The sequence below is a fragment of the Oikopleura dioica genome, chromosome XSR (genome assembly GCF_907165135.1).
Source record: "Oikopleura dioica chromosome XSR, OKI2018_I68_1.0, whole genome shotgun sequence".
In the NCBI taxonomy this organism is placed as follows: domain Eukaryota; kingdom Metazoa; phylum Chordata; class Appendicularia; order Copelata; family Oikopleuridae; genus Oikopleura; species Oikopleura dioica.
In genome coordinates, this window is record NC_137294.1 from 8,894,869 (window position 1) to 8,908,186 (window position 13,318).

Consider the following 13,318-nt stretch of genomic DNA (forward strand, 5'->3'; position numbering starts at 1 on the left):
AGGAACATCGAAGTATGAGTGTATTTGCAAAGTATCAGGAAATGGGATAAAAGCGAAGCAGAATTTATTAACAGAAACTGGGTATCTTTCTAACTTAGAACAAAATATTATTTACTTAAAAGAAGTTTGAGGACTAAATTGTGATTAGCCACGAATTGAATTCACTGAAGAACTGGTATTTTTACAGGACGAGGACATGATGATTTTCGCAAGAATAGATGCTCTCACTGACTAGCCACGAGCGAAATTAAAGTTACTGTTGACGGCGTACCAACCAGCTGTATCACAGTATTCGTCATAGCTGGAGTGATACTTGACTCTGGTATACTCCGAGAGTTGTTTGAGGGTGTTGCATACGATTTGCTTTTGAGGATACTCGAGAGCGAGGCCGCTCAGCTGGGAATCGAACTTTTCGGCTGTTAGACGCGAAGAGAGCACTGGGTCCTCACAAGTGCAATCGGTGTTGCTGTCGGCAATGCAGCGATCATTTCCATTTTTAAAGCAGTTCCATGGGCTCCAGCCGCCTTCTTCTTGTTCCTTCGCGGCGAAGACGCGGAGAGGGGAGAAGTGGTGGCAAGGCGAGGTTTTTGACGTTTTATCACATTTGTCGCCCCAGAATTTTGTGCAAAGCAGCTTCGTCGATCTAGCAACGTTTCCTTGCGGATTCCAAAGTGCAGTTAAGCAAGCGTTGCATCGCTTGGGAGTCGGACACACGCCTCGATAGCAGCAGAGCTTGCCAACGGCCAGCCCAATGAGTACTAGAATCGCAATGTTAGTCAGGTGGACTCTATCATGACTGTTTTGTCTGAATCTGCGTTGATTCTTGCGATTGACCAGTGATAATGGAAAGACCTAAACGAGCCGTCTTAACGTTAGACGAAAAGAGCATGCCAGATATCACTCATTAGCGACATCATGATGATAAGTTTATCAAACTAATGGCGTTCAATTAGGCCAAGCATATTACTTGAGGCCGCGATAGGCCACATTCCTTCGATAATGAGAAGACTTTAATTTCTCAGAAAGTTTCTATCACTTGTTTTTATTAATTCCGCGACAAAAGTTGCAAGATTTGTAAGCAATCTTCGAAAGAAACCCATCTCACCAGAAAAAATGCTTGGCATTTTCAAGTAAACAAAATCTAGGCTAGACCCAGTCAAATGAGCTGGAATGGTGTTTTTGAATCGATTATCGAAGCCAGGAGTAGTCACTTTAGCCAACACATAAAGGTCAGCCTGGTAGCATTCCAACTACCGGAGCCAAGAAAACGTTCCCGATCCAAATTCTGACGAACGAGCTTTTTTAAGGCTATCGTGAATGAGTTTGAAGATCAATACTTAATTCGGAACAAGAATTTTAGCCCTGATGGATTTAGAAGTGAGGCAATTGTGGTCGCTGACCACGGAATACCCTCAAGAATGCGCGAAATATGCTTCATTCTTATTTTCCGCAGGTATTAGATTACATCGCTTAGGAAAAATAGGAAGAACATACATTATCTAAAAAAGGAGATCTGGGCAAAATGAGATGACCACTACTAGTAGAACCGAAGCCTATTAATGGATCCAGTTCTATATGCTTAGTTGAACTCTTGTGGTACTTTTGTCGCTTATCTAGCGACATGTTAAGGCGATTAATTCGTGGCAACGCAAAACCACAAAATTCCTTAAATCATAAAAACCGCCAGTGACTTACGGATTATTGAGCTCGAGGCACGCATTGGGTTTATTTTTCTGTATCGCTAGGAGAAGCGCGTGAAGGTTACAATCGGAAGCTGGTGTGTGTGGAATTTTCAAAGCCGATGATTTGCCTCTAAGAGAGGGAATGGGGTCCCTTATAAACAGCAGTGACTGCGATAATTGGACGAAACCGAAGAAACTCGTAGAGGTTTCTCGAGGGCGCCCACCAGAGGGGGACGTGTTCCAAATCATAGTTAAACACTTGATCATTGGACTTAAACCACATACTTTTCGGCAAACAAAAACATTCCAATCAACATTTTAATTGATAGTTGACTAACGTGCGTCAATGAAGACCAGCTGTAATATATAATCGAGTCAATCAAAGCTTGTCCTCCTCTAAGAACGCATTTAACCCTCAGAATTCTGATCAAAGTTTTCCCCCTCAAAATTTGTTTTATGACAAGGACAATCGCGAAAATGTAAAATTCATAATTATGACGGCAGTTGCGAGTAGAAGTTAGCTGTTTCTTATTCTCTAAAGAGATATAAACTTGTCACTTTCTGTCTGGACGGGAGGCGGAAGGAAGTCAAATGTGGAAAGTCAAATTAGCGGTGGCCAAAGCATGGTGGGCTTTAGTGGCTTTCGTAAGTCATTCAAAAAAGTCATTTTCTGATCTATAAAATTGATCTACCAAAACAAATCTAAATCGAACTCAGAGAACACAAATTATTACCTTTTCATAAATTCGTGTAATTATAAATCAAACTATGTTAAACTGGGGAATACTATTTCTGGCGGACTCCTTCCTCATAGACATAATTTGTCTGAATTTTCATCAATTCTATTTAATACTTTGAATAACTTCTAAAGACTGCGGAGCGTCTACCGCAGATAGACTGCTAGATCGTCGGAATAGAAATATTTTTAAACGGATTTGGTCATCGCTCACGGAAAAAACGTCAGCAGAAATGATCTTGTCAGAGCTGTCACGAGTATGGGCTATACGTCTGTCAGGGGATTAGAAAAGTACTGCGAGTGGCGTTCCCGAACCTTCAAGGGCGTCATGTCCCTCTCCGAGGGTTCAAGGAGTTCGAGCGTGACACAGCGCTCTTTGGATTTCGATGAACTTGTTGCTTTGCAAGGAGATGGCTTTGACGACTAGTTTTATTCGGAATAGAGTCTCTTCGGGATATAGCGATATTTCCAGAATTAGAGGTCGCTCATATTTGAGATACTTATTGATAAACTTGATTGGCCTCTTAGCCATCGAGAAGACATTGCTGCTTGGGTTAAGAGGCACAAGAGTCTCAAGAGGCTCAATCCAGCTGCTGTTAATAAATCGCTCTCGTCTGGAATGGCGAGAGTTAAAGAAAGTGAGGAATTTCGAGTTGCCCGAGTCAACACTAAACGCCCTTCACTTTTTCGGTATTCCATAAATTTAGGATAACTTTGTGGACAATCCTTGTTCATAATTATAGACACCAACTTCGATAACAATTACAAAAACTATGGCACTTAATTTTTTAATCAAATGAGAACTTAATTTCAAGAAAGTCATTGATAATGAAATGTGTGCTCATGTGATGTGATTATCTCGAAAACAATATTAACTTGGAGTGGTAAGGGCCGACGTCAATTTTCGGATATCCAAGTTGATCCGAGGTCCAGTCCACTCCCAATCACCACTCATTGAATTACACTACAGGAGAAATTTTATACCATCTTGTTAGATAAGCGTCCCCAGAAATACTCTTTTTAATATCTAGGGTTCAACTGATCCACCGCGTAACATTATCGCCAAAATGACCGTGACCTGGACATGTGTTATGGAAATGCGTAAACGTGGATCAATCTTTTTCTGAGTCCGTTTTCGCGAATCCCGCTGGCTCCTTCAATGTTATCTCCAATGCGGCGATAACTGAGCTAGTCCGTAAATGTTCGACTGTTACTCGTTTCTCGCAACTTTACGCGCCTTGTACTCGAGTCAGTGAAACCATGTCATTTTTTGATAGTAACGTGTGGAGTTTATTTCGATCGAATCTTGCCATTCGTCGTTGAACACGAATGTTTTGCCGCCGATCATACCACAGCGAACATCTCTAACACCGTTTTACAGGAATGATGTTTACTATATTCTAGCTCTCGGGCGGTTTGTTGCAAGGTGGAACAGAAAAAGTTCACTTCCATCAGCATATTCGAAAAGATATTTGCTAAAAGGACCAGCCTAAGTCAGCAACTGACGAACTTTGTAGAAGCGGAGTGCAGTTAACGAACTTCACGCGCAACAGCTTGCTGAGCTCACGCTGCAGCACGTTGTCCGTCGAACACGTCACTTAGTTTGGGTATTCGTTCATTCCTCAACGAGAATTTTCGACCGGGCTCTCCCTTTTTACATGTATTCTTACTCCCGTAAGTAACTGTAAAGATTCGGGTCTTCTAAAAGAGTCTGTTATCCACTTCTTGAATTCTCTGTTATTAAAGCATCTGTTTCGGAAAGAATAAACCGAATCGAACTCTCAAATGTAAACACGAGGCTGGACCAGGCAACTACTACTTGAAAGGGTTGAATTATCTTTAAATTTTAAGTTTCAGCCTTCTTTAAAAATAAACCTGTACTTATCTACCCACTTGGCATAAACACTCGCGCGGTGTATAAATTACAGTGGTCGATCTAGACAGAAATTTGGGAATTGCAGATACCCTTTCAGCTCTCAATAAAACAAGTTTAGTTGCAGTAAATCATCAAGTTCAAAAGTAGAGGTCAAATCGTGGTCAATAAGTGATCGACAGCTACTATATAAGTTACAATGAAAAATACTGAGTATCTACTAAAGATCGCGTCTTTCAGCGAGAAAGTAATCACGTCTTTGCTTGCTCACATTTCAATAAATGTGATGTCGAAGTTGACGTTGTGGCGTCAAAAGAAACGGCACGTTCTGTTAGTAGTGGAAGCGCAGAAGATTAGATACTCCTCGTATTTGAAAGTTCACTCGGTAGAGTCCACTAATCAGCGAACATAGGCAGATAGCACGTCGGATTTGGGCCATTCAAAAGAACCCCGAAACGACACTCTTTAGAAAAGATAGCGACTATTCCAAGAGTTAATCTGATCGTGGGGCTCACTACAGTGCTTTAATAATACTACAAATTGGCTCGAGCCGAGTTGAACTTTGAACGGCGGCAAATTGAGTTTTATCAAGAATTTCAGCATATCGCAATAACAAAGTTATGCTGATTAACGTTTATAACGAGATCTGAGAGAGTTAAAGGCTTGATTCGATTATTCAAAACCCAATTTGAAATACACTGAGCACGTTGAACTGCGCTTGTCTCAAGTTCGGTACTATTTAGGTGACCTTTAGCGACTGGATTGGCGCGCTTTTTACGTGGTGCTGCTGGAAAGCCGCGTGCTAGAATGGAGAACAACTCTCAGCAGCGAAGTTCATTCGCGTGTGGAATATTTATTGCTAATTATTGTGCCATGAAACAAGATCTATTGGCTCGTCTTAGTCAAAAACACTTCCCTGGACTAAAATATAAGGCAGCGATTAGAAACTATGTAAGTGATATCCTCTTGCTAGCTATAGAAAATACTGTGGAAAACTTGTGGAAAACCAAACTTTCTTCAATAAAAATTGAGTGTCTCATGCCAGAAACCTTGATGCAAAAATCCGAGTATCTTATCGAATAAAAACATTGGACGGAAGATATTTTTGGACAGAACTGACACTTACTGTCAACAACTGGTCCGATTTCGGTCTGAAGTTGCGTACCTGAGACTTTTCAGAAATCGAGCTTGCAGATTTTTTCCATCTGCAGCAAAAAGTTGTCGAACAAACTTTCGTTAACATAGTGATAAGGAGCGTAGCTTGTATGAATCTTTTGACTTCTGGTTTATTTTGGCTTGAGTCCGGGAACTCATTCCGTAGCGAGTTATCTCATTTTCTCCGCCCAAATGGCAGTTTGTTCCTTTCATAAATGAACCTTCAAATGCTCAAATTAATTATACCTTCAATAAGACTAATTGTTTTGTAGAAAATTATGGCATGTTAAAACGATGTTATATTCCAGCCGGGAATTTTGATAACAAGAACCCTCCGAGTAAGAACAAGATACAATGGTACAATAAATATCAACCTTGATTGATTAGAAGGTAACCGGCTTGTTGTGTTAGAGCACTGCAATATAGAGTTCTGGAGATTGATGGGTTTTATGTCAGCGGACGATTTACACAACAAATTGTAACGGAATTACGCCTTGGCCGTTCTGAATTAATCCACACCGATGTTGATATAAATATGTGAAAGGTGTGCCATTTAAAGTCTTAAGCTTCAGAACCCAGAACCGTTTCATTGATTGCCTTACCTAAAACTTCATAACATACTTAAAGGCAATTAAAATCAGCTCGAGAAACCTCGAGAATTAATATTTTATGTTACATATTATCTGTAACAGTTGATCACAAATAAAGAAAAAACTTCTAACATATATGATATATATAAGATATATTATATATGATATATCCTTCTGGTTGACTTCGTTCACAGATAATATGATTTTGTATCAAACCTTTACGTTTATTGAGATAAAATATCCTGATGAAGTTTATCTCAATAAATGAAAACGTTTGATACAAAATCATATGATCTACTTCTAACGGAATTACAAGTTGGGCCGTATCATAACCCCATCAAAACCCCTTGAGTTCCCGTTCCTTATATCGATTACGTTGAAATAAAGAAATCGATCTTTCCCGTGTTTCCATTCTTTCCATCATCGAGCTTTTTTTCTATAATTCTCTTTCTCTTTATTGGGCTTTCCCTTGGGCAGAGTTTTTTAACCAATCAGGCTTGCTTTTCCAAAACGATGACTCTCGACAACTTCAGTTTCACGAATTTGTACTGCATTTTTCAGTAAATCATCTAGTCGGAGTAGTCGGCGAGGATTTATTGAAATGCAGTTTAAATTCGTGAAAAACAGATTTTCACTGATAAGGTGCCCGATTTCGGTGAATCATCGAAATCGGGCATTTTATTGATAGTATCGAAGTACCTCTCTCAGATACGGAATGGAACTATCTGGGGAGTGCATTCGATTTATGAAACCTACTTTCTCTAGTCTACAGTCAAGGCTTGAATCTACATTGAACGCAATGAACGCAATTGAAGACCTAACAAAGTTCATTGTGTGTAGCAATTCTGATGAAGCTTGCGATTAGTCTCTCTGATTTGAACGAGTATCGCAAGCGAAATTTCGTGGTCACCATGACAAGTATGATGGTGGTATTAGCATTTTTTGAGGCAAGCAAAAATAACTTTGATCTTCAGTCCAGCTCATGTGGCCAGCAAAAAGGGTTGAGCTACCGTGGAAAAGCTGCTCGTCCGAAAGAGATCTTTTTAGAACAACTGGTTTTTTATTAGGTTTGTTATAACTAATCATTCACTTAGAAAAAGGCATTACCAACTACATTTTTATTTGCTTTGGTAACGGATCGGATCGTCCATTAATACACACACAAATTAAGCTTTCCGATATCTCGTTTTGAAGAAGTAACGAAGCGAGATCAATTCAAACGGAACAAATGGTTACGGCCGGGAAAGATTCAAGTAAGCCGGATTAGTACTCGCTTTCTGCTAGGAATAAAGCCAAACCAACGACCACAAGCAGGCGAGCTTAGAGCCAGATTCAGGAAATCTGTTTTGTTTCGTGTATTTACACACGCGGTCCGTCTGCAACTTATATGAACTTTTGGTTTCCTCCACGTATAGAGTAAAAATACCCCGTTCAAGTTCATTCTTCAGCTATGTTACAATTCATTACAGGATTTTTAGAACAGCGACATTCATGGCGCGGTGTTTCGCCATTATTGCAGCTATGAACATGTGTTAGCAATGCTGGAGTTTGTCGAGGCAGGCAATCGACGATAGAAAGTCTCCAGTAAAATTGATCTAGATTAGTGGCAGCGAGCAAACTTCAAAGTGCGCACGTTCTGAAGTTTTAGTAATTTTAGCGAAAAACCGCTACTGATTGGTATGTTGGGTGGCTGGCGGCAGGGTTCCAGCGGTGGCCGATGTCGAACGATGTCGAACGTGGCCTAGGATTGCTCATTAGACCGCTTACAACGTCATTAATCTGTTCAATCTCGATCTTGGGGATAACTTTGACAGGCGATTAGCTTGGCGATTTTCGATGCGCTCGCGAATGCATTTATAGCTGTTTTTGGCTTATCTAAGATTAGACTGAATCTCCAGCAATGGGCTCTAAGTATTCCGTGCTGGAGGACGCTCTTTGTGGAGTATGGCGCAGTGGGTGATGCATTGAAATTCATGAGCACTTGGTGGACAACTACCGAATTACTCGCAGGGACATTCCACGTTTGCACACTTTGTAAAAAAATCGACAGACGAAATCGGAGCTGCACTGCGTTTAGAAACTGCCAAGCAAGCACGCGTATCCATCCCTGTAGCTCTGAGCCCAGAGATCATCAAAGTTCAAAAGGGACAAAAGTCTTATCGCAAAAGTCAAGCATCCTGTTTATAAGACATGCGACGTGAAAAAAGCGCCGTAACTCTAGAAGCAAACGACCGGTAATTGCGAATTCTGATTACGAACGCTCGTGACCTTCGATACAGTAGGCCACCGTTGATATGCTCAACGAGTAAGAAACTCGCTTGCGAAAGAACGCAGATTGAAAAGAACGTTACACTAAAATCTGTCACTGATACCTACAAACGCCTTTCTAATCAGATCGAAATCTTGTAAAGCTGATTTCATCCTCTAAGCGTCTGTAAGCAATCTGGTGAACACGTGTCGACTCAAGCAAAGATCCCGACGGTAATAGTTGAGCTCACCCAACAATTCCTTTCAGGACTATTTCCTTGGCCACGTGTGCTTTCATCCCAAAAATATTTTCGCTTTTCTTTTTTCCAAAATGTACAAAAGCAAGCTCATAAATCTATACCGAGCAGAAAGTGTTTGCGATTTGAATAAATAACTCTTACAGCTGCGTAAATTACGTATCCATTACCATATTTCAAAAGTATTTGTTTTTGCAGATGTCCAAAAGGCATAAATTATGGCTTCCCTTGTCTTTAATAGTTTAACAATAATTGTAAATTAGATAGAGCAGACATATTCTCTTGGAGTCGCCTTTAAGTCGATGCGCGATGCCCAAGGAAGGTGACGACTAGCCAGACTAAATAGGCCAATTGCGGTTGCAAATGTGACCCTGATGATAAGCGTCTTTCGAGCGCGTTAATGCAACCCTAAAGCACTGCCTTTGACAGAAGGCTTCGGATTGAGAATGCTGAGTTTTCTTTTCTAAACAAGTTGCTCTGTAAATTTGCAAAAACATCGCGCTCTTGAGCCTTATACAGTGAGTCGGAGGACCTCGAGAGTGTGAGTCAAGATTTTAGACTTGCTGGTGAAACCTTCCGTCCTGTCTGATTTGACATGCTCCTTTCAAATAAAACTTAGAAAATTACTGGTTCATACTGAAAACCGTCGTAAGATTTTACAAATACCATCCGCTTGAGTGAAAGTCACAAAGTTAGGTTCATGAATAAAGTAAAAGGAATCCGATTCCGCGAAGGCTTAACACTCAAACATAGGAATTTGAGGAAATTCAGATTTTTTTCTTATTTAGAAGGGTTTTTTGACACGCGTGGATAAATGATTATAGCCCTTTTTACGCTGCTAAAATTCAGGGAAAGTGTCACACCTCACACCGTTGAGACAACCGCGAAATCGAAAGCTCTTAGACACCACTGTCCGCGAGTCTTCTGATTAGTTTCGCGACGCCCTGAAAGTAGTGATTTAGTTCGCGGAGATGGTAAACCTTGCCTGCGAAAATATATGCTAAAGGGTCTTTCATGTAGTATCGAGACCATTAGCACGTGTTCTAAAGAAAACACGACTTTTAGACTTTCGAAGTTCTTGAAAAAAGAATAATTGAACACGGGAACTCGCCGCGCAAAGCCTTGCTAAGGCAGCGTTTTATTCACGAAATCGGCCGTTTTGTACTCAACGAAACGGAAAGCTCGTTTATTGCAGGTCAATCCAATTGCGGTACCAGGCAACGTCCGTGTATACTCCCGGGTAGTAAGCTCCTTGTCCTTGGTGCGGATGTCCATAACTCCACGAAGTCACTCCGACAACCTTATTTTTAGCATTACTCTTTAGTCGATTAATTCTAACCATGTCGCCGTATTTGACCGGTCCACCAGAATCGCCGCCGCATGCGTCTTTTCCTAAATTCAAACATAAATGAGAAGACTTGTGGATCGAGCATCAACCTCCCACTCCATCCACTCCAGCACACATCATCCCTGGTGAGAGTTCTCCGTTGTAGTGCTGTCTGTCGTTGCATATGGAATAGGCAATTACGTTGATATCAATACAGTGCAGCTCAGTTGCCATTTGCGAAGGGACATCTCCAGAGACTGGGATTCTAAGCGTTCAAAAATGGGACCGATTCAATAAAACCTGTGTTTCCCCAGCCGCATACGCGTACTGGCGAGTCGTGCGGCACCCAATCTTGAGACATCTGCCGCGGCAAATACAGTGGCTTTACATAATCAGTCTCTACAAACGGTGAAGACAGCTACAAACTTGAATTTGTTGCGTTAAGTGCGGCAATACCTTGATTATAGCGATGTCATTTTCTAGTAAGTATGAATTGTAGTTTGGATGGACTATGAACTGCGTGACAGCTCTTGACTGGCTTCGAGATTCGTAGACATCAATCTTGTGCGCGCCAGCAACGGCCGTGACACCGTATGCATTGTGGCAGTGTCCCGCAGTTATCGCTGAAAGCAAGATAATTTATTATAATTTCTCTGCGAAGAAACCTTTATTCAAGTATCCTGCTAGCGATGCGCCACAAAAATGAGCTCCACTTCGTTGCAGGGAGACTACATATGGCTCCGAGTTTGGCGCAACGATTTCTCCGCCGACGACGCGAGAACTTATCTGCTTATGGCGAGATGCGAAGGCCAGACTGACGCAGAGATTTGCAGAAAACTTGAATGAGAGCTTATGAATGGAAGTAGGTCATTGTGTCTTATCTGCGTAATGAGACACTGCCCTCAAAGTCTAGATTCATGCCCGATAATCAGAAACACGTTTTGGGGTGCTATTTCTATCTCTATTATTGGGCGCACACGAGACGGTGGATGTGGACATAATTTTAATCAGCTCGCCTTATCTATGTTCTTATAGTAAAAACATCAAACCTTCATATTTCTGCCGATGCGGAGTGAGATCACCAAATTACACAACTACAAATGCCAAAGATAAAGAGAAGCACGTGTGCGATTCTCAGACAGGAGCAAATGATTCCGAATCCGACGAAACAGCCAAATTGGATTCAAAGCAGGAGAATTTAAGCAGCTTTGAACTCGGAAATATGAGCTTGAAGTTGCGTGAAACTGGCCAATTTCTCGGCTACGTTGCCGAATCGCCTTTAGAAGGTCGCTGCCGGAAGTTCCTCTTCGTTCACAGAGTCACTGGCCGCAGTTTTAGGTTCATCCCGCTTCCGCAACTATTTAGAACATGTTCGGCACGGTATTTACCAAGGTTATACAGAAGTGATGCAATCGCTGTAAGCAGAATGCCGAGCGTAACTTTAGATATGCATTTTCAAGAACGATGTGTTCATCCGATAATCGCCCGTCAATTGCACCTTCCTAGCGATATTCTCCGAATGCCGCTACCAAAAATATAAATCTTGCCGTTTTTCAAAAACGGCCAAAACGTGACTTCACTGATCGCCTTCTATTACGCTCCTTGTATTTACCACCATTAATGGCAATTCTTTTCTATTTTGGGAAATGGTAAGAACGCGTGTTAATTTGCTTTCGAATTATTTATTGCGCAAAATTATAACTTTTTGGCGGTCAGTCGTTTTAAAAAGAAAGCTAATCAGTTGAACCACATGTGATACTTTCTGTGAGCGGCGCAAGGTTATGCGTTGAATTGGCAGGGAGACAGAAAGGATTCACTGCTGGTCTTCTTGGATTATGAAGTTTTCGCGTTACCACTCGAAAAGTGGTATGAACCGCGGGGCTGCACCTGTCTCTGATCGTGTTACTTAAAGTAACAAGAGAAATTCTCTATAACCGAACTTGGGTCTTGCCCCAGCCCCATTTCACCGCTAATTAACAGCGAGACGATTAGGCTGGTACGGGACTCATTAATGCACGCTTACGAGGAGTTTTTTGAGCCCGCTTTACGTAATCACATCAACTTAGCTTTTCAATTTTAGCTTTGGTTAACCTTTGCAGTTTTCGAAAGCTCCTACAGTTACTAGTGATGACGGTGTGGTTTGGAATCCAGTCCACAAGTCTAGTAGCATATAGGACCGACTGGTGCTTACGTTACTACACTAAGTCGTTCTCTGGCCACGGAGATCTCGAACTTGCAAGTTGAATATCTAATTCTTCTTTTTTTTCAAGGTAGACTTTAATTTGGCAATCCTGACATTTTTCAATGTAGCATTGATTACGCTGTTTACGCTGCAATTTTCTTGTTTTATTTCCCTAACTTAGCGAGGTGATGAAGTCAGTTCTTCTGGATAAGCTCCTTTCTGGTGGAGCGGCGGCAAATTTCACAATCGCTCTAGGAATAACATCGTCGACCAAGCTTGCCGAAAATTGCTTTTCTTGCGCTTCAACTTCAAGCCGAAAAATCAGAAATTTCGAAACTCAGGATCAAGCTTTATCAACGTAGAGAGCGAACAGCGTCTATTCCCACTGAAGATATCCTTTGCTAAGTTTCTGTTTACATACTCAGGACTACTAACTACTCAATATTGTTCTACAACTCATTGCCAGAAATATGCACGAGAAACTCAACAAATCGTGTTTTGAGGTAAACAGCATCCAAGGACAGATGCTTGCCTTCCAGTATTTTATGTTTTAGGTGCTGGCAAATAATTTGTATCTTTTTCTTCTGCTTTTCGCTAACGGAATTATCGGAGCTGTTTCTAAACATGATGCTTGTTTATTGTTAAAATAGAACAGAAGGAACTTTTGCCCACGTGTAAAATCGTCATTTTTCGCATTATACGGTTACCTGTAAAATGGCGTTAGTTTGCCCGGTGAGCACTTTTTCAAATCGGAGATTCCCATATCAAGCGAATTTTGGAGGCAAATGATTTGGAAATAAATCCCGTCTCCCCAGCAATATTTTGGCCCAAATAAATAGCGCTAATGTTAAGTATCTGTTTTGTTATTCCGAGAAACATGCTTGGCATATTCTAATGCACATAATACGGAGAGTCAATCAAAAATACATCTTGAAAAGCTTAGATTTTATTAACATCGAAAATTTGCGACATTGATCGGTTTTGGTAATGAATTTAAACTCTTCTCTTTTGTATTGTTGTCAAGAATTTATGGATGAAAATGGACCAATTATTAAAACAAGTATCTAAATCTTATCGAGCAGGTGTTTCATTTAATTACATTTTGTTTAAATAGAAACCAGGGCAAGCGAATTTGAGCCCGAAATTTGCAGATTTCGATAAATTTTATCAGTGCAAACTTTGAGCTACATAATTCTAATGGAGTAAGATAAGATTTAATTGGACAGGAGTTCATTCAATTTGCGAACGCGGAATGCTAATGCATGAGCG

At 40.9% G+C, this 13,318-nt stretch overlaps 3 protein-coding genes across 3 annotated transcripts in view; 1 reads left to right on the forward strand and 2 right to left on the reverse strand.

The window, feature by feature from the left end:
• Window positions 1-83: 83 nt before the first annotated feature.
• LOC145707849 (uncharacterized) lies at window positions 84-1,802 on the reverse strand. The gene is made up of 2 exons (XM_081785435.1): window positions 1,696-1,802; window positions 84-758 (listed from the first exon to the last, which is right to left on the reverse strand). Exons 1-2 carry the CDS (start codon window positions 1,718-1,720, stop codon window positions 232-234), a joined length of 552 nt encoding a protein of 183 aa, XP_081641561.1. The 5' UTR covers window positions 1,721-1,802; the 3' UTR covers window positions 84-231.
• A 3,633-nt stretch (window positions 1,803-5,435) lies between these two features.
• The window catches only part of LOC145707847 (adenylate kinase-like), a 38,821-nt gene continuing 30,938 nt past the window's right edge, over window positions 5,436-13,318 (forward strand). Inside the window, exon 1 of the mRNA XM_081785433.1 lies at window positions 5,436-5,440. The gene's annotated coding sequence lies outside the window, so the exon portion shown is untranslated. The remainder of the gene's footprint in view (window positions 5,441-13,318) is intronic.
• On the reverse strand, window positions 9,710-10,925 carry LOC145708605 (trypsin-2-like). Its single transcript, XM_081786292.1, has 7 exons — window positions 10,917-10,925; window positions 10,533-10,704; window positions 10,324-10,490; window positions 10,168-10,285; window positions 9,978-10,124; window positions 9,880-9,932; window positions 9,710-9,840 (listed from the first exon to the last, which is right to left on the reverse strand). The coding sequence occupies exons 1-7, from the start codon at window positions 10,920-10,922 to the stop codon at window positions 9,727-9,729; spliced, it is 777 nt and encodes a 258-aa protein (XP_081642418.1). The 5' UTR covers window positions 10,923-10,925; the 3' UTR covers window positions 9,710-9,726.

What these genes read in the sequence shown, in the direction of transcription:
- LOC145707849 (XM_081785435.1), bottom strand. Translation starts at nt 1,720, where the DNA reads ATGCGTGCCTCGAGCTCAATAATCC. An exon ending in TGCCTCGAGCTCAATAATCC is followed by an intron (nt 759 to 1,695) that starts GTAAGTCACTGG and finishes TTGCGATTCTAG; the next exon opens with TACTCATTGGGCTGGCCGTT.
- LOC145708605 (XM_081786292.1), bottom strand. An exon ending in AGCAGGATACTTGAATAAAG is followed by an intron (nt 10,491 to 10,532) that starts GTTTCTTCGCAG and finishes TCTTGCTTTCAG; the next exon opens with CGATAACTGCGGGACACTGC. An exon ending in CGGTCAAATACGGCGACATG is followed by an intron (nt 9,841 to 9,879) that starts GTTAGAATTAAT and finishes GCTAAAAATAAG; the next exon opens with GTTGTCGGAGTGACTTCGTG.